A 21,130-nucleotide genomic window follows, 5' to 3' on the forward strand; every position below is an offset into this window, starting at 1 on the left:
GTACGGTCTTTTGTTACAGGGCCCTGTTTCCTTTGTCCAAGTTCAGAGACCCCGGCCACCCATATAAACCATACGTCTCCGATCCTGGAGTCCCCGGCAGGAAGTGGTTAAAGCAATACTTTCGTACACATTGTTTCAGTATGCAAATTAAAATGTTGTTTATCTCTCGGCTTGTGGATGACATTGTGCTTGCAATGTTTACCATTAAATCCACATGTTTGAAAGTGTAACTGGTTTTCTGAAACAATCTAACTTTTGAATTGTTTTGGTCATGTCTAGATTGAAGGGCCCTTTATGTTTTTGTCTTAGATTGTAACAAGTCTGGGCGGTGAGTTGGTAGAATCTGTCTTTGACTGCACTCATCTAGTCACAGATAAGGTATGTTACTGACATTGTGTTTAATTACAAAAATGGTAGTCTGGTGCTATCGTATTATTTATGCTCAAGGCTCATTACTACCCCTGCTCATCGTACCTTTAAGCAATTTCGGGACATCTCTGCAGTGTGGGCTTACATAGCTTAATGACTTCCAAAAACTGACCGGGTTACCTAATACTCCAGATAAACTTCTTATTTTTTATCTGAAGTTTATCAGTTTTATTAATGTGTGGTTATGATCCCTCCCGAACTTGCCCTGCCTGTTTGAGTAGAAATACCCCCCTCACTGGCAGAGAAGAGAATGGCTGGTTGGGACTGTATCGACTTGGCTCCCTGTTGCATCAGTGAAGACTGTACAGTCCAACAGAAATTGGTTGTGTGTGCTTAGCATGGCAGTGTCACATGAGCATGCACTGGTGCACATGGTGCGTCTCTCACCAAAAGGTCGTTGTAGCTTTCCGATGACAGACAATCTCATGCTTACTCACGGAGCTCGTAACTGAGAACTCAGGAATGAGTACACTGTGGTGGCTGAAAGGGTTAACACATTCAAATTACTAATTTGCCAAAGGTATGAGACTTTGAACACTTCCATACGAGATGGCTCATCATGTTGTGCTGAATTGCTGAGTGGTTGCAGAGATGCAGCTACATGTAAATCACCAGACAGATGAGTCAACTCAAGGCGAGCCCATAAAGTTTGCCGTCAAGGGAAGGTGTCCGCCGATCACTGTGGATAAAAAAATTGAGTCCTGTTGGCCCCACAAATGTTTTCCTTTAGTTGAAAAATGATAAAGTGTTTGATGTCATATCTATTGGAGTTTTTGGTTGTTCACAGGTCCGTCGCACCGTGAAGTTCTTGTGCTGCCTCTCCCGAGGTTCTCTGATCATCGACCCTAAATGGCTGGATCAGTGCCAACTTCATAAAGCATTCATTGGTGGGTTGTGTGAGCTTTTGATGGACTGTGTTCACAGTGAAGACCTCGGCATTAAATTGGCCTGTCTACTGATGCCATACCACTTAGTGTACATATACGTTTTTCTCGGAAACAGGACGGGGGCCCACAGTCCACAGAGCACCATAGAGACGTAGACACATGAACACAGAGGTTTATTGAAAGACACTACTGTTGTTATATGATATTCTGATCATGGTCAGGTCTTTATTTTCCGGGTGCATGGAGGCCTTTAAGAGAACAAATTTTAATCTGTTGAAGAAATTCTTCACCGCACCAACAATATGCACATGTGGGTGTGTAATTACAGGATTTGAAATGAAATTGTCTGCCTTGTCATTTCCTCTACTAGACTCTTCAAAGAAAAAGTGTGAACAATTTGTCCGGATTGAATTTAATTTAAGTCATACAACCTTTAGTTTCAATGATTAAAGACCCAGCAGATCACTGTAAATCAGGGGAAGAAAAGGGGTGGGTGGGGCTATTGCCCCCAGAACGTCATTTTTAGGTTACTGTTCTGAATAGATGATTGCTTGGAGAGTACAAGTTTATTTCCTTTCCTCCCCAAAGTGAGTTTAAAAGCCCACCAATTTTGCCTTGCACATGAAAAAGCCCATGGGATTGCATAAAGAAATGCTCACGTCCCTCCCCCCAAAAATGTGGCCCACCTCTTCTCTCCAAAGATGTGATTGTGGATCTGCCCGTGCAGCAGATACTCAGACATAGTTGAAGTCTGTGAAGTTACCGCCGTTGGAAAAATCTTCACCATTGAGATTCCTTGATTTTCCCTCTTCTGTCCTCGCAGACCCCTCGCCGTATCTGCTCCAGGACAAGGCGGCAGAGAAGCAGTACAGCTTCAGCCATGCAACGTCCCACCAGAGAGCACTACAGGGAGGCGTGCTGACCCAGCTCAGCCTCTTTGTGACGCCCAATGTCAAACCGGAACCAGCGCAGATGAAGGAGATTATACGGAGTGCCGAGGGAAATGTAAGATGGCCGAACCGAGATGTAATTGCTGTATCTAACCACTAGAGAAAGCTGAAAGAGCTTTTAAATACAAATTTAAGCATATCTATCAGACACGATTTTTCGTGGATAGGATTGAACTCAAGGTTTCCTGAGCTCTAGTCTCTGTGACAGCAACGTTGCTGCAGTTCTTTGAGCTTCTCGGCATGGTAAAGAGATTCCCCTCTCGACAGTTGTGGTAAAGCACACAGTGTTTTCATCTTGGCGCATTCAGTCAGTAAAATTGACCATTGTGCCCTGCCTGCACTATTCTCATTCAGATTGACTTTGAGGTGCACGGTTTGTGCATGCACATCCTAATGATGAACAGAGCTTGTTGGTGGAAACATTCAATTCCTCTCAGAACCCCACAACTCAAAGAAAGAGATTAATTTCCGTGTTGCCACATATCTTCCATCCTTTGTTAATGTCCAACATGCAAAGCATACAAGTCTAATTTGCACTGTTTTTGGTCGTGGCAGGATTGTTATTTGGCTTTGACAGCATTCAAAGCCGATTCTTTAAGAACCTTTAGCAAATATCACCAACGAGAGTACTTCACAGCACATCTCACTACAAGATATTTCTTTCATGGCATCTTGCATATATAGATTTTATCTTGTACATTTTTGTACGATTTCTATGCAGCACTTCAGAACACACTTGATGATATAAGTCCCTTTACTGAAGTGATGCACAAAACATTTCACCTAAATTGGATGTATCTCAAAAATGGAAGAGAAATGCTAATGTGCTGATGAAATGCTCATCCTGTTTCCTGTGATGTACTTTGAAAAAAGCTGTCTGTGTGCCGGCAACATTGTTCTTGGTGATGGCTCGTGAATTATCCCGTATTGTCGTAAGATCAGAAAGGTTGACAATAAATTGTGACCTACTGTCTGTCACCCAGTTCCTGAGCAGCATGCCAAGGAAAGCAGACCCATCCACACTCATTGTATCCTGTGATGCCGATGAAGCCAGGTGCCAGGCGGCCATCAGGGCCGGCCTGCAGGTGGTCAGTGCAGAGTTCATTCTGACCGGGATGCTGAGACAGGAAGCCAGACCTGAACTATATCCTTCCAATACAATTTAAGTTCTGAAATCAGTAGGAGCACCATATAGGGTCATTCTATAAAGTTGGGGTCCAGATTGTTACACCTGGACTGCGCAATTTGACAAGGTATACACAGTATCGTTGAAATTGACTTCAAACTTTTTTGTACACATTTGGCAGATAATGTGCGCCACTTAATCACTCTTGGAAATTGAAGATTGTGCTCTGAACTTAATTTTTAAATATTTTTAAAGTGCTGTATTTGTCATCAGGAGGCTGATGAAGATGAGAACAGCACGCCATCATCGATCTGGGCATTGTGAGAACTACTCACCTCTGAAACAGTAGTTATTGTGGGGACCCAGTGCATTGTCGGGATCAACTTCCTAACAATCTGATTCCAAATTTCCCACCCATCTCTTTTCAGGGCTGACCCTTTGCTACTGGTTCATCACTGTTCTCTAAACACCATGCAACCCAAACTATGACGGGAAAATTTGTAACAAAAATTGGCTCTCCATTGTACAAGCAGGCGTTAGTTGAATATCATTTTGAAAAATGACAGATGGGTTTTGTTACTTGGAAAGTTGGGACATGGCGAGCAAGCAGGTCCATAGACCTCTGGGGAGATCATTTGTGTCCCTGATTATTGTCGAAGTCCTTAATGCGTCACACGTACCAGCTTTTTACATCATCGTCAAGCAACCAACCAGGCAGCAAAGGCAAAGTGCGAGACACCCCATCGAGTGGCAAAAGGAGACGATGAAATACCAGTCTTCCACATTTAGAAAGAATTGAACTTCTGGGGAAAACTATCTGCTCGACCCCATTGTGAGTGAGCTGGTCAAGTGCATACTTGCAGGAATGTGGCAGGAACGTATGTATAAGTATTCATTCTAAGAGAACCTTGGGAAACTAATTTAGCCTATGTCTAAGAAAGGGAGCTTGTGCATTTGCTTCATGGAAATTAAGACTTTGAATTTGAAAACTTTCATGAGTTAGTCCTTATTACCGGTGCCTTAGTTTGACTGCCTGTTCTGAAATGTTTTCTACTCATTCAATTGGTGGCAGGGCAACTAGTGTTCTTGTTTTAAATTGCAAGTTAGCTGGTCTGAAATGCGTTTGGTGGTCAAAACGAGGACACCATTATTCAATGTTGAGAAGGATACCTCAAGAATATCAGTTTGGGATGTCTTCACTGGTGGGGTAACCCTGTAGCGGCATTTAAAACCTTACAGTCACAATCACGGGTGCACTTTTGGTTTTGCAAACTGCACATTAAGTGTTTGATACCACAAATGGGTATAAAGTTAATATTTTTCTAGACATCAGGAAAGGCATATGGCAGAGCTACGGAGCGTGCTTCGTGACAAACCAGAACAGATCAAACTTTGCAGAGCAGCACACGTGTCTTGTCATAACTTTCTACTTAGTATATGAACAGTCTTTGGAACAAATAGCATGTGTCCTATGCTACACACATTGGCATGGTCTGGAGCTGAGCCAATTGGCGAACGCTTTGTATTGATAGAGTGTATTTTTCAAACTGAAATTTCAGAAATTTTCTATATTCTTCTGCAATGGGAACAGAGTAATATACATCCTGCAAATCAAGTGAAGCCAAATAGCAATGTGGAGTAATCAAAGTTCTGGCGGTATCAAAGGAAGCCATCTTGAAGTGTCTATACACAATACAGTGGTTTAGCTCCGAAAGATCGGGAATCATCCTGTGTCCACCATCTTTCTTTGGGCGGTCGAAAATGTTGGAAATAAATTGATCATTTTCAGGTTCTGTAAATTCAGCAACATTTTTCTGAAGTTTTGGAATGTCCCTATCAACTGCCAACACTTCATCAGAGCCTAGTCGGTTAGGTAGTGGATGTCCCTGCTGAGGTAGTGGTCCGCTGTGATGTGGTGATCAACAAATTCCAATTTGTATCCTAATGTTGCTTGCAATATACTTGGATCAGATGGTAATTTTTCCCACTCATTGATATATGACTTCAATCGACCCCCAACTATGCCTATGTCATCTATGTACGGGCCTGCTGTCATAAACTTGATCATTTTTGAAGAGACTCGCCCGCCTGTTCTGCCTTGCTTTGTGGCCCATCTTGGCCTGCTTCTTGGCTGGAACAGGGGAGGGTCTGGAGAGCTACTGTTTCTGTCCACTGGCGGATGTTTTGCATCTGTTATTTTGCAGCTACATGTTGAGTTTTCCTCTGCATTTGGGGAGGTTGGGGCTATCCCCTCAGAAAGGGTTCAAATTAGTTCTCCAGCCGGTCTGGTGGCAGAGTTCTTTGAATATGGGTGGTGTCGGTTGTGACCTTGTCTTGGTTTGATATTCTTCAGCACGCCGGATGTGGCTCTTTGTTCATCTTGCAGTTCTTTGATTCGCTTGCCCAGGTCATCACCGAAGAGTTGGGTAGCGACCTTATTGGATGGCTTACACTGATGTGTATAGCGTTGGTTGAAATCTGGTTTTATGAGTTCTTTCCTTAGCTCAGCTCAAAATTGGCTGTGGCAAGAAGTAGCCATCCGTGTTCTTGTTCTACAGTGCATGGCCCTTCACAGGCTTTTGCAAGTGCTGTAAGACCCTTGATCAATGGCTTTTGGACACATTGGAGCTTTAGATCGCGTCACTTGGAGTGCGAGTTGATGTTTTCCCAGATTTGTGGGCTCACTTTGGGTACAAGAGCTACATTTTGAGGGCATTTTTACTTATCAATGGTATCCTGGATGAATTTTTCCTCCAGCTTCTCCACCAATGCAAAGTGGAGACTGTTTGCTACATCACTGCGAATATGGGGTCTCCCATGTCTGCATTGACTGCAAAACATGCAGCAAACCCTTTGTCCCGTTGTTGCTTTAACATCGAGCCCCCCAACATGCCCAAGCTGTAGGGAATTAGCAGTAATATTTTGACTCTGCAAGATATCATAAACCGTTTGGTCTGTGTGCGGTGTCCAACTCTGCGGATTCAGCATTCTTGAATTCCACATTGGAGGGGTCGTCACCATGCTCATCAAGAAGGGTGTTTGCACCATCATCTGCCTCAACCAATTGACCCGTTATGGCTGCTATGACTGTTTGTCTGAATTCTCATTCTCTTTGTCTGTTTCTCCACCAGCTGTCCCAGCTGGGGCAAAGTGGTTTTCCATGGAACTAGTTGCAGTTCCACTCATATTTGAAGTTGTTGATTTCTTGGCACTTGGCACTGATTTTGCCATGCCAATCAATGTCGCCTTCGAGTTCTTGTCCAGTTTCCGGACAATAATGTCCCATTTGCCTAGGGCGTGTAGGGCATGTCAGGAGGTTGGGTGACGCTCGACTTTCCCGCCGAATTAGCGTGGATTTCCACATTTCTTACCCCTTTTCTGCTTGGTAGTCTCTAAAGGTATATCCTGTGATTGTGAAGTCAACATTTCGGGATATTGTTGCAATACCGCCGAAAAAAACATGCAAATTCTGGCATTCAAACACCCTAAAAAAGTTGGAAACAGTTGCTGTTTTGACTGCACACAATGTTATGACCGTGCATGTGCAACTGGGATCTCATGGAATCTCTGGCGAGATTTCAAAATAAAATATAAGTATTTTCAAGTAAAATAGACGACTTGTGCACGAACAAAGTTGTATCTATTCAATCACTTAACGCCCAAATCCACAGTTTAATTTATGAGAGCAGATGCTAATGCATCATTGTTTATTGTACACCAAAGCTGCCTGTGCGCACTTTTCAAGGAGCTTTTCAGGGAACCCCACGTGATGGCACATTTTCCTTTGGGATTGACTTTGCACCTTCTCGGTAAGTAAGTCAAAGAGTGTCTTAGTGCTGAGGCTTGGTCGAACTTCAGAGACATTTTTCCTCTCTAGACTGAAAATCCACCCATCCTCTGCATTGCTGTGGGGGCAGTGAGAGATTTGCCAGCATGATTTTGGGGAGATAGATAACCTTGAGCAGGCCAGTTGATCTGTCTTTCATATGTGCGATATCCACCCATGCTTCATCTGATCTCATATCTAGAGACACATTTTCAAGTTTGTCGACCTGAAACTGTGCAAACGCTCTCACACTTCCCAACAATGATGTCCCCAATCTCCTCATCAGCGTTTTGATTGCATTCTTTTTTTGAAGTCCCCACGACTCAAGCAAATCGGAGGTAGCCACCATCAAGATCTTCCTTAGGGAGTACTGCAATGTCTAGTGAAGGAGGTGAACATTAGGTGCTTCTTCTTGAAGCTCCAAAATCAATGTTTTGTTTGAAGGAGAGACAGTGCAGCTTATTATAATCTTGGAGTTTGGCATGCATTCCAGTAGCTTTATCCCCTGATGGACTCAAAACTTGGATGTACTTGGGACTTATTCCTGATGATTCTTGTAATTTCTCTGAAGTATTACTGCCTCCTGTCATAGGAAGTGAAGTGACTGTCTTTCCTCTGAGTGTAGCCTTCTCTGTCGATGTTTCTCCAGAGTTCTTTGAAGATCCTGTGGATGGAGCAATTTCCACAGCCTTGAGTGCCACCTCTGACACAGGTTGTTCACCCTGCAAGCAAGTAGTCTTGCTTCAGCACTTTGGCTACTGCATTGTGAAGGTGAAGGGAGTTGCATAGGTGAGCCCTAACTTCTGCCAGCTGAGGTTGGGGGTCCTGTGACGTTCTTTTGTCCAACATGACATGCCTTTCTTGTTCTTTATTGAGGCTTCATGAACACTGATCATTTGGCCTGAGAGAGTTGAAGCCCAGCCAGAAACCCTCTGTCTCTTTGGGTCTTTTGCACTCTCTTCAATCCTCCATTTCTCTCCTAGAGGCTGGGCTTCTTTCCTTTTCTTCAGGTGTTAGAAAAAAAAGATTAAAAAAACATGCCCAGCAAAATGTCCTTTACGTTGTGCTAAATAATTGCTCATGTTTGGACACAGTGTTGATAATTAGCCGGGACATCTGTATGCAAGGTTATTTTTCCTTTCCAAAAGGTTTCCATTTCCATATTTTGAAAGAGTCCACAATCTATGGTGCCTAGACTGTACCAACTTAACTTCTGCCACGTCACCTGAAGCCAACGAACTACTCTCGTTCATGCATGTGATCTGATGTACACGTACATATGCCCCAAAACCTTAGGCAGTGCCCACAGCACTGCACAAATGCATGCAGGAAGTAGGAAAACCTTCGAAGCTGTGGGAAGTGGCAAAACGTAAGAAAATTGCGGAGCCAGCGCAAAGTTGTGGATATTATGGCACAACTGGTGACCACCTGACCTGTGTGCCATTTGATAAAGACTTCATTATTGTTTTACATGAAAGCAGTCTCACTGTTGGGCATACAACACACAGTGTATTGTTGTAAACCAGTGGCTTGTCCACTGCAACTGTGGCCGATCTGAGGGCAATCATTTTGGTCACTTGGTACTTCATCTTGATTGACTGGACCATATTTATCGAAGTCCTCAACAGTATGACTTGTTGCATTGTGAAAACGGCACCCTTGATTGTGGCTGTGCGCATATGCGTTTCTTAAATTAGCACATTTAACTTATGTCAATGTACTGTACTGATCTTCTGATCGACTTCGTCACTTTAATAAAAACAACAGCAATTATTCACCTTGCACATCAACTGAATTTTTTATGTAACCTCGTGCATTGAAAGGTTGATGTCATCCAATTGAAAAGCCTTGCAGTACATTGTATATGTAAATCAGTGTATTATTGTCTTTTCCAGTTTGAAACCCCCCCGAAAAAACTGTAAGAGGTTAGCCCTGCATTTTCTTTAAACTTTGACTTTCTGAGGAATCGTACAAAAAAGCTCTGTGAAAGATGTTTACTACATGTATGGTCTTGACATCAAGAAATCTGATGTAGAATTGCCTTTTAAAATTAATGTTCTAAAATTTAACCAAGATTAATGAAAGAATTCCAAGCTGTTTACTCTCATTCAGCATTTTCCTTTATTTGCATCGTTCAGCATGGTATCAGACAAATTACTGTGAACCTTTCATTAATAATTAAACTGTTATAAACAATTGCTTTAAATGTAAATAAAAACCCCAAATGTACATCAATTCAGAGTTAACAGTTCTCTATTACCCTATAACTTGAAAACATCCCAATCGACTGGTCACCATTGGTGTTTTCATATATTGCGATGAAAACATCCCTTTTGACTTGTAAATGTAACCATGCTGATATGACGGTTTAATTTTTTGATGAGTGGTCCAGCATGTCGAAACCTGCAAAATAACATTTCTGCGTGAAAAAGCCAAACAGCTTGTCTTTGATGAAAACACGAGCACACCAGTGTTTCAGAATGAATTTTGACTTAATTTTTGAGCAAGTTCAAAGTATGCCAAAAAAAACACCACATAGGTTCACTGTTTTTTTCTTTGGGCTACATTTTTAAATCCACATTTCCTAATTAGATTGGCAGTTGAAAGAAATCCAAAAGCTGTGATAAAGCGACATCAAACTGTTATGACTGTGCATTTTCCTTGCTCAAACTCTTTTTGACTGACTTTTAAAAAAAGCAAGTTGTCACCAATGTTAGAATGGTAGAGCCTGCTGTAACTTGTGAAATCCAAAGCGACTGTTTGACCATCTCCAAGAAAACAGGTAAGCTAACCTTCAGATTTGGCGTTGCAGATTTTGACATGCTTTTCAGACAGCTTGTCATGTCTGTCGAGTTCCCAAGCCGTCTGCCAAGTCTGCCATGTTTCCCTTTCTTGAAGTTTCACATAACATAGAGCGAAAAGCATGGTTATTTTCCCCTTGATAAAGAAATGAAATTCTGAACTGAAATTTAATATATCATGTTGACATTATAAACATTCACAAAGCAGTGTTTAGGAAACGTAAAACAATATACAAGAAACCTGAAAAGGGCAATTGACAACAAAATTCAGGCATCAACAAGAAGTTGAGTTTGCTAACAAAACATCAAGCTGGTTAACGCAAGTCCAACTTGGGTAATGAGAAACCCGTCTTCACTGCCTTGACTGGAAAAGTTACAATTTTTCCCTACAGGCAGACAACATGGCCAACTGGTACCCTGCACACTTTGTTACAAAAACAGATTGATCCTCCCCCATTGTACGCCTCCGCCAGCGTCCACTCTTCAACATTTTCACCGCCACTTCTTTCCTGCACTTCTTTTGGCCAAAAACTGAAATAAAAGTGGCTGGACTCGAGGCTAGTTACTGTCACTTGGGAATACCTGCAATTTCAACGGTGTGTGTCAATGTCATGGACCATGTAGCCCACTCTGGAGGGTACTAAACATCATCAAATAATCCCAAAACAAATTACAAGGATGACCGGGACGACAAAGCACTCATAGCGTATGCAGTGGCGTATAGTGCAGGCCAGGCATCAAAGGCACATTAATTAGTACATGTAGTCACATAACACATACATGCCAAAAACACATACATGTATAAAACCCTATGTAGCAACACAGGTACAAGTATTCCTAGATATCAGAACAACGAACACTCTTTACATGCCACAAACTCAAGTGTAATTATTCTCAAATGATACAACAGACTTTGGCATTAATTTTGGACATGTTACTGTACTTTCATGAATGCAGATTTTTTTAGAGTACAATACTGGCCTTTTGTCCGAGTATAAATGCATGCAACCAGTTACTGATTGGACAAACAAACTTAAAGGCATCAGAAAATCTGGCGAAGATTACCGGTGTGTCAACAAATACCAGTGTCCTGTTTTTCTTGGTCTGGATTGATACTAGACACTTCACCTCAATCAGCCAGTTCGGTATTTTAGCAGCACATGCCTAGTCCCAGGCTATTCAGGAACAGCTATGCACGCCTGTGGGAGACTGTGTCCCTATTCGGGCAGTCATACGCTGACTCGCGCGCACGCTTTGTTCCCGAAATACCTTAGGTTTTGGAAATAACGAACTGGTTCACTGACATGGCAATTACAATGACCCTTGACATGAACTACATTTGTCAATAATTCCAACTGTAAATCTGTGGGATCCAAATCTCAAAGCCACATGTAGTAACTGCAGTCCACAGCTTGTCTACTGAAAAACACGTCAGGGGATTTTCAGAGACAGGTGTATTTTATGCTTCCATCCATTGGGTATAGTCTTTCATGGTAGCCACATTATTCCAAGGGACAATGTACACAATAGGGCTTCCAAAAGGCCAAAGTGTTGTCTCAGGACCTTAACCCCGACCCTATTACGTTAAACTACACTGGACTGGACAGTCGCACCTACAAACATTTAGCACATAAGTATTGAACAGCATGCTGAGAAATAACAGCATGCACAAGTGTGCTGTTAGCTTCACTGTTCTACAGTGTAAGGTCACTATGGTGAGTGACAACATCTTAAAAGAAATTCACCTAAATATACAGCAGTGCCAGTGACTGTAGCCACAAAGGACTCTGACCAAGGAAGGTCCAACACCTATGTGCATCTCAATGGGGCATCATTCTGACAGTCTCAATAAGACTGTCAGTAAGCAAAAGGTTACACAAATATCACGCAAGTACCACTTATGCAGTACATCACAGCATTAAGCGATACACGGCACTGAAGCTAGTAACCAGCTTTCGCCGTCCAATGGCTACCTCATTATTTGCACCGACGAATCAAAATGTAATGCACAATGATTTAGAAGCACAGTGGTAACATGATGTCTGTACAGGAAACACAAACTCCAAGAATCTGGCCTGGGGCAAAGACAAGTTGCCCGAGGAGGGGAGGTTTTAGACATTGCTTTGTCTTTATGTATGTATCTTACACAATGAAATTTTCCCCATATATAAATGTTTCAAATATGAGCAATCGTCCAATACCCAACGTTGAAAAACACCTCTATCAAACAAAGTGAAATTTACATCTATATTTCGTGTGACTGCTTAGAATAGTACACTTTCATCTTTGACAACAATATGGTGACAGCAACTGATGCTGAAATGCTCACGGTTGCTATGATAACGGAGTATAATTGAACTTGACATCAAAGGTCATGTGTGAGAAGTTGGGATGATGGACTTTGCATATTACATGTAATTTTCAATCCTAAATGCCACATTTAATACATACATCTTGATTACAAGTAGATGTTTGGTAGGATCTAAATGCTCACAAATTGGGACATTTTTACAGGGTTTTTCCCCTTAATAGCCGAAAAAAACCTCTCACACAATGTGAGCTGTGTGTAAATACTTGAGAGTCAACTTATTTCTTGAATGGCGGCTTTCTTCAGTGGTTCAGAGTCGCAATTTTCCCACAACTATAGCAGACTTTCCACAATAAATACTGAGTTCTGGGGATAATGAAACAGTGACAAATGACAGTTTCTGTCATCAAACTACAGAGAAATCTAAATGACAATGAACTTATGTGCAGAAAAGAAAATTCTATCTAGATTATACATGTATTTACAAACGCTGAAAGTTTCTAGGAAAGAAATACTACAATTGTATTGAACAGTGTTGTTCCACGGTACCCGAGTTCACTGTCCTCTTCACATCTTCTGGTGTCACTGTCAGACAGTGAGGAAACAATATTCACTACAGTCACAGTTGTCACTTGAATGGGACTCCACATTACCGACTCCTTGAGAAGTAGGAGCTTTGCAAACCTGCAGTCCATGTTTTGTGAGTCTACTGCAATGAAAAAGTGCCATCTTCAAATCACAATTTATAAAACAAATCAATTGCAGTGCCAACTGAAGTCACATTTACAAATTCAAAAGTGACAGACAGACAGTGACACTGAAGGGATAACTGTCAGTGTCACTGTTACACACCGTGCCCACAAGTGACTTCGGCAAGTGACTGCCCTTTCTCACAGGTCACTTGAATAGCTTGTGGTATCACTCAAGACTGAACAAGGTGACTGCTTTCAATGAGGTGTGTTTCATTCAAGTCTGGAGTGATTAATTTGTGTTCCCGTTAAAGCTGAGAAATCATTTTAGAAACCCACAAGTACCTTGGAACAACCTGTTTTAAAAAACCAACACAAGGCATCAGGTAGAAAGAAAGTCATTGCAAAATGGAAAAACTGAAAAAAAACAACAACAACAAAAAACAGCAATTGCACTTGAAGTTTAGCTCTGATGAAGGTATCAGTTGTACTGGGTTATCAGATTGTATTTCTGAAAGGTCTTTTTCAGTGATGTCCCCAACTTGACCCCATGTGTATGATTCTGGGGGTATAACATTTCACCACTTTGAGGGCACTGGGCACTATTATACATGTGTCCTGAACTCTGGGATGTACATGTATTCTTCTCATACACTGGCTGACAGATGTCAAGACCCACGGTGGCTGGCATTCTGTGCACATTCTGTTGGAATCTGCTCAATGACTGCCACTCAGCACATTAACTGGAGTGCCCCCTCAGGCCTCCCCTGCTCATTTCAAACAATGCCCAAATGAGTTACCACAGAGGGCTCATAACTAACAGTAATGTTTTACAGCACGTCCGTCTGATTGTTGCACCGCCAAAAACTCTTCCAAAATTACCCAAATGAAAGAGCAACATGGACATCTGTGGATTTTAACCACAGTTTACTGTTATGAGCTTTAAATGGTTGAATCAACTCAGCAGTTTACAGCTCTTTAAACGCATTTGCACAGCAAGCTGTTACAGGCTCGATGTTGCGAGTCAACAATATTTACAAGTCTACCAAAAAAACCCCCAAAACAAACCTCCTCAAATAACGGCCACATACAAAATGAAAACCAAAACTTTCATACAGCATATTTCATGGAGCTAACTGATGAAGAAAACTGAACGTGCATATACAAGAAAATCAGAGAGTATATGAATATCGGAAGTAACGAGGCACCAGAATATCTGTACCAAATAAAACAAGTAAATACTCATAAACGGCCATACAAAACAAAAATTCAATTTACAATATACAAAAATGTACTGCCATCCCTGACCTAAAACAGTCAGTGACCAAAAAGGGAAAAAAAACCACACATTATCTATACTGACTAAACTTTGCAAGGGGATATTTCTATGACAGATCCCTTGTAATTTGAGAATCCAATTCCATCTTTTAAGTCTTTTCATGCTTGAGCATTCAGTCCCAGCCTTGTGAAACGGTGAGATTCCCCCCAACTCATTCTTTGCACTTGTAGCACGTAAGACTAGATTGAAGATGGGCGACCCAGAAGCAGAATACTTGGATAGGAATGACACTTTTTAATGATAAAGATCTTGCCATTGTGTAAGCCATATTTTTGGTGAGCCCACACCAATTATAAGCGGCCAATTGTGAGACCGGACCAATTATAAGCGGCCGATCGAAAGCAGCACAGCTGCATTGATATAGAGGTTCCGTACGACAGTCATTTTTCTGGTAAGTGCTTTTATTTCACGGGAATACACATGAGTAGACCACTTATGCTATCCCTCCGCGACAAAAGCAGTTACTAGAAAGATGACTGCCATGCAGAACCTCTCTGGGTTCTTGGGCAGCTCTTGGGGCGGGGTAGATGTAAACAGAACCAAACTCCAAATCACCTACTGTGCTCGATGGTAAAAATTACCACTGTTGGTGAAGGAGGTCTGATCAATAGTGCCACTTAGTTCTGTCCATGGCATACAAAAGGCAACTCACCCTTTTTAACTGGTCCAGCTTCCCACTTGTATAGGTTCAAGGGCAAAGCTTTTAAAAACCTGCTCCCCAATATATGGGTAACAAGTTTTTCATATCCCACTGATGATGAGGACATGCACGTGCCAGAAGCGAGGCAGATTTCAAACACTGGCTTTCACAGCTACCGAATTGAATGTGCATGTTACAAAAAGCGGTCTCCCCTGTATCTACTTATTCTTGCCAAATTTACTTTTTTACAACTAAGTAAACAAAGATTATTCTTTGCTATTTAAACTCTTGACCAAGGGCTAAGTCAACCTCGGTTTTCAATTAACTCTGAAAACACCATTAGTTTCATTTTGGCCCATATATCAACAGCGATTACAAATTATCTGGAAATTAATACATGTATAAGTCCACTGCCTATACTTTCAAGAAACTGAACAATACTGAAATACAAATATGTACAATATGAAACATGTGGATTCAATTTTTTATGCGTGTTCAAAGTATAAAGCACGTTATCAATTAACAACTGATAAGTTAATTCATTTTAATACAAGCAGTTATATAAAACAAACTGTATTTTCTCACGCACACTGAAATTTACAACAGAAAAAGCAAAGTGTGGTGGAAAAAAGGTGTGGAAACTCTCAAAAGCCTCATTTATGATACAAATTCCAGAACTTTCTGCCAGGAAAAAAAAAAACAACTCAGAGTCGTCCTTCAAAAAAAAAAAAATCATAGAATAATTACACACGTATCTTGTTATGTGCTTCGGGTTCAATGTACAAGTAAGCAATTTCTAGGCTCTTTAAAATATTTTACCGCTTTATCAATTTATACTTTGATCAAATCCTGAAATACGATTGAATTATTTACACTATCAGTCATCCAGGATAATCTCAAAGACTGGTGCAGCCTTTCAAGTTGTGAGTAGGAAAAAAACGCCAGTCTGCTATTTTTCACATGAAGATTGTACACCCACTGCTAAAGCTATTTGCTGGTGGAAAGGTGTAAGAACACTCATGTTGTGATGTCTTGAGCACAGCGTGCTGCGCACAATGGATGTACCCCCTCAAAATGCACCAACAATTTTTAAAACCACTTTTATGGTTGTTATTACTGTTGCACATATTCAGGTATCGGCTTGAAACAAGAACCAATGTACATTTATTTGGAGGAAAAAAACTAACTATTTACCATATTGTTCTCATTAAATGAAACAAAAACACCTGAAGTGGCCCCAAATCTTTTCCAAGACCAATCTGAGCGAGATATACACTCTGACAGACGTGCATTTTTTTTTTACAACCACAGCACCAAAAACTGATCTGGAATGATGGAATGGAGCTACTGCACAGTTCTCAACACTAAATGGAGGGAAAGGACCAAATAGTGCTTGATATATTTACAGTTCTAGTCAAACCTCATGTAAACACAAAACAAAAATCCCACCATTTTGTGGGCCCAGCCATCAACTTTTGACACAGGCTCCTGTTTTGGGATACTGATGATGGTTTCATGCAACATGTAAATCTGGAAAACTGTCATCGTTTGAGATATTCACGTCATGAAAATTGGTGCAATCCACCAGTCTATCTGACCATCTAGTTGTGGTCAACTGCCAAATCTTTGGTGAAATTCTTTTCACTAAAGTAGGTTTCCAAGACAACCACACACAACAGAGTTACGGCCAATCAGAAAAGGCTTCCTTGTTCTGGCCCTCATTTTTGAATATAAGCCATTCTTCTAGAATCTGATTAATTGTGGTGCTTTAATTTCTAAGAATTTCTTTTAAAAATGAAAGTATCAGCATACAACTTCAAAGTCTGTAAAAATGTTGGGTTAAGTTGGTTAGTTGGTTCCTATACTTTCTTGTTTTCAATAATTTAGTCAATATTTCCAGGCTATGTTCATATGTTATCGCTGGCATTCAGGGCAGTCTTGGAGATCTTCTGTCTTTTAGGAAGTTGACACTGACCACTGATGGCAGATTGAGTATGGAGCAGTGCTAGGTACTCACTGAAAAATGACTGAATAACAGCGTCGGGGATCTATCTCAGTCAAAACCCTTTTCATCAGAAATCTGTGAGACCGTTTGTCCTGAAAACATGTCGACACATGAAAACCTCCGAGCAGCAGTGATGTTCACCCATGTGCAGAAAGCTGCCACCCATAAAAGGTGGAACTATGAGAGGCGACTAATTCAAACTGTTAGTAACTGTTCCGAGTAATTCACTGTTCCTAATCACTAAAAAAAAAACTCAATTATTTTGGTCGCTTTTTTTCCCCGACAAGTTAAACATGGAACCTGTGATGCTGCTTATGAAGGAGATGTTTGCAAGAAATGAAAACTAAAGAAACCTAAACTGAAAAAAATAGAGAAACAGAAAAAAGATGAAATATTCCTACAAAAATACAGTACAACTTGAAGGAAGACTTACACTTGGCTCCATTCTGAAGTGGACATGTTCCCAACAGAATCCCCCCCCAAAAAGGGGCAAAAATATGCAACAAGCAACACTTTCAAAATGAAACCCAAAATACTGAAAACATTTTCAACTCCAAACTGATGAAGCCCCAAAGCCTAAATAGACTCTGTCCTATTTACACTGTTTAACGACATCTACCATTATAGATTTAAATTTTTTTCCATACTGATGCCTCTATCATGCTAAAATGTACTGTTAACAATTCTTAATTAGATTATCTACAAGTTTAAATATTAAGCACATGTATTAGGATGCATTACAATGCACTATAATTGGTACTCCTTAAACTGACAATTTCTTTTCTTGAAATTTCTTTTACAAGATCTCTATTTTACAGTCTTTGGCTAAAGAATTACTCAGTTTGTGGCTTGGTTCAATACAGTCTTCTTGGGTTGCCTTATTTTTAAGGGGGAAAAAAGCAAAAAGCAATTGCTTTGGAGGACTTGAAAGGTCAAAGGTTATTCCAGCTTATCTTTTGAGCTTTTGTGCATGCTTGCCATTTTTTTTCTTACTTTCCTTTCATCTAACTAATGTCACAAGTGGCACTCAACAGAAATGGAATCTTTCCTTTTTTTAGACAAAAGACAACGAAGATTCAAAGAGACCAAATTGCAATGCAGAAGCCTATCTGGTTGGTCAGTATAACAACCACTTACAACTACTTCAGGCACTTCAGCGATAAGAGGGCTTTCTTCCCTGTCAATGGTTGCCACTCTAGGCATCAGAACTATGCCAAGAATGAAACACATCCTGGGCTACTTTGGTGGAGGTGCTTTGTGTGACTTTGACAGGAATTCACAAAGTGCTGCAATGCATTAGATTGTGAGATGCAGTGCATTACCAGTTGTAGAACCCTTTGGGGCATTGTACATGCCATTTCACGAAACTTCTTGTGCACAGAAACTACCTAATATTGCATTCAGATCTGAAAGCTTTTGGACAGAAAAATCAGACCGCTCTTTGCTGCGTGTTAAAAAACTAGCCGTGGGTTGTGGAGTAAACTCATAAAACAGTCATCTTAATGTGCTCAGAGAGACCCTGCAAGAGTGTAGCACTTACAAGTCTACTGAGGTAATTCCAGGGATGAACTGTGTGCAAAAACTGTGTATCAAGAGTTGCGTTTTGTGACTTTAGGTCAAGTTGTTTCAAATCGCACGCTGCCACTTGTGACACACCTACTGCACATCTCTCTTGTTTGAGTAGAGTTTTTATTCATTAAAGCTGTATTGTTCTTAAGTCTTCCTGTCAAATGACATAACTTTCAAGAAATCCTCCTGAAGTTGTTTTCCACAAACGTGGTGGCTTCAATGCAAATGATCCCAAAGCATTGACACAAGCTGCGAGAGGTTACGATGTCCCTATTACAATCAGTGTTTACTAAAGGAGTTCTCTTGGTAGAAATATTTGGATTGTGCTCCTCTTAAGAAATGCCCTCTATTAAATGGTTTTTTTTACATGGGAGTGAAATTTTAAAGGTTAGATGTAACTGAAATTTTTAAGATCACAATAATTTCATCTTTTAAGTGTAAATTGCAACGGATGTTTTTTAGTAGTGTTCTTATATGAGTGTTGGTCATTAGCCATGTTATATGGTTTTTTTTTGTGAGTGTAAACTGTAATGGTAAATGTTGAATATTTTTTGTAATTATTTAATGATGATTATTTTTATTTCTTTTAAATTCTTATTTTAATTGCTTAATCTTTTTTATTTTGATTGTTAAATCCATTGTAATTCAGTTTTTTTTTAACTGCGAAAATGGATTTTAATAAACCAGTATGAAATGAAATGAAATGAAATGAAAAGGAGGTAACGTCTAATGATATAACATTCAACTGCCTTCGGAGGTATCACCAAACACAGCCAGGTTCTGCTTTGTGCTTCTAAAATATCTCAACCATCTGAGATGTTTAAGTTTGTATTTAGGAGCGGCAACCCTTTTTAAGCTTAACATAACAAATCTTCCTTTAGTTCTATTCTGTGCATACACAGTATTAGGAGAATAAAGTGGGACATTCATGCACTTTGGACAATGTCAGTTGGTTACTGCAGCAAGGCTGAGGATTGTCTCCTCTTTTTTGGTTCTAGGGACGGAGAATCCTACCAGAAGTTATTGTCTGCCATGAGGCAATACAGTCAAGGGGGCTAAAATATTTTTCAAAAGGTGGACAGTGCACTCCATATGTGCAAAGCATCTCAACGAGTACACAAGCATGGCATGTATGTCTACCTACAGATTGCAAACTTCTGATTCATAACTCCATATTTCTTTCTTTCTTTCTTTTTGGGTTACACTAGCCTTCCAAAGTTACACATGGTACAGTTTCAAAAAACAAACTGACCTGCTCTGTCAGGAATTGTCACACCTTGCAGAAGCAGCTTTTGGGATTTATTACTTCCCAAGAAATCTACTCCTCCGCTTTGTGAAATTTACATGTTTCATTTGTGACGATGAAGTGAATGCCCCATACCAAATGGAAAATGCCAGGTTGAAGCCAAAAATGTTCTACATACTGATTCACATGTTTTTGGAATTCTAGTTCAAACAGGAACCTGTCTTTTATAAAATAATCCAAAATTAAAAATATATACATTTTACTTTTTTTCTACATTCTCAACTCTCTTTTTTTTCCAAATAAATGCGACTCATTTTAACATAGTAGATATCAAACAGACAATCCTGTAAAATTCTTCCACTTGTGAGTTGATCACCACCAAAAAAATTAAAAGAACTGTGACACTTTCTTTTTTTTATATAATTTCTACACTGTGGCAGGTTGTAGAATGTACAAAGTGGGATTATTACAAGTTTCAAGTTGCATTGGTTGAAGTCGTCAAGCTGCAACCCAGGAGGGGGTGGAAGCAGAATGGCGGTGAAGTTCTTGCTACGAGCTGACAGAGACTGGAAGTCCAGATGGCTGGCTGGTCGGAAAGTTGAGTTTCTCCTCGATCAGAGCTGCGACGCGACTCCGGTCACACTGAAATGCACAAGGAAACAAAGAACCAAATGGTCATTTTTGCCCAAGATGTTTATGCAGAATAAAATCTGGATCTTATGTAGCTATTTGTGGCAAGTTTTAGTTCAAAAGGTGTGCTGCTGTTGGAGGAAACTGACCAGAGAAAAATTATGGACTGTGATATTGACTGTGCTATCGCAGGAATGTAGCACTAACTGTGGTACTGATTGCAGTATTGGAAGACCGAGGTATTGAATGTGGAACTGGCTGTCAGTACCTCTACCAATAGGTAGAGGTACTGTCTCTAGTACTGTCTCTCTACAGTAGAGGTACTGTACCTCGACCAATAGGTAGAGGTACTGACTGTGGTATTGGCTGTGGTAGTGACTGTGGTATTGGCTGAAGTACTGACTGTAGTACTGCTTGACTGTGGTACTGACTGCCATGTTTATTGATGGAATGAAATATGGATCACCCAGGGTGGGCTTTAACAAACCACAATCTTTGTTGCAGAAATAAAAATGAGCTCAAACATTGGAAAAGTTGGAATTTGATTTCTGAGACTTTCTATGGCTTGCAAGGTTCTTAGGTTTTCTTGGGGATGAGATGGGTTGTAGTGGGCTGGGCTGGGGTGGGTTGAGTCAGGCTGGGCTGTGTCAAGTTGGCATGGGTTGCAATGGGTTGGATCGGACTT

At 40.6% G+C, this 21,130-nt stretch overlaps 2 protein-coding genes across 4 annotated transcripts in view; one reads left to right on the forward strand and one right to left on the reverse strand.

The window, feature by feature from the left end:
- The window catches only part of LOC110985511 (uncharacterized), a 48,392-nt gene extending 34,945 nt beyond the window's left edge, over positions 1-13,447 (forward strand). For all 3 annotated transcript variants that reach the window (XM_022246582.2, XM_022246583.2, XM_087148915.1), the window contains 5 exons: positions 310-378; positions 1,217-1,316; positions 2,140-2,321; positions 3,250-3,410; positions 4,069-13,447. In XM_022246582.2, the coding sequence (XP_022102274.2) occupies positions 310-378; positions 1,217-1,316; positions 2,140-2,321; positions 3,250-3,410; positions 4,069-4,159 (603 nt within the window). In that variant the 3' untranslated portion in view covers positions 4,160-13,447. The remainder of the gene's footprint in view (positions 1-309; positions 379-1,216; positions 1,317-2,139; positions 2,322-3,249; positions 3,411-4,068) is intronic.
- Positions 9,316-21,130, reverse strand: part of nrbp1 (nuclear receptor binding protein 1) — a 56,270-nt gene continuing 44,455 nt past the window's right edge. Inside the window, exon 14 of the mRNA XM_087148916.1 lies at positions 9,316-20,457. Coding sequence (XP_087005042.1) covers positions 20,365-20,457 — 93 coding nt within the window. The 3' untranslated portion in view covers positions 9,316-20,364. The remainder of the gene's footprint in view (positions 20,458-21,130) is intronic.

Source organism: Acanthaster planci, linkage group LG18 (assembly GCF_054643075.1).
Source record: "Acanthaster planci isolate LZ-2023a linkage group LG18, COTS_SCS, whole genome shotgun sequence".
Classification (NCBI taxonomy): domain Eukaryota; kingdom Metazoa; phylum Echinodermata; class Asteroidea; order Valvatida; family Acanthasteridae; genus Acanthaster; species Acanthaster planci.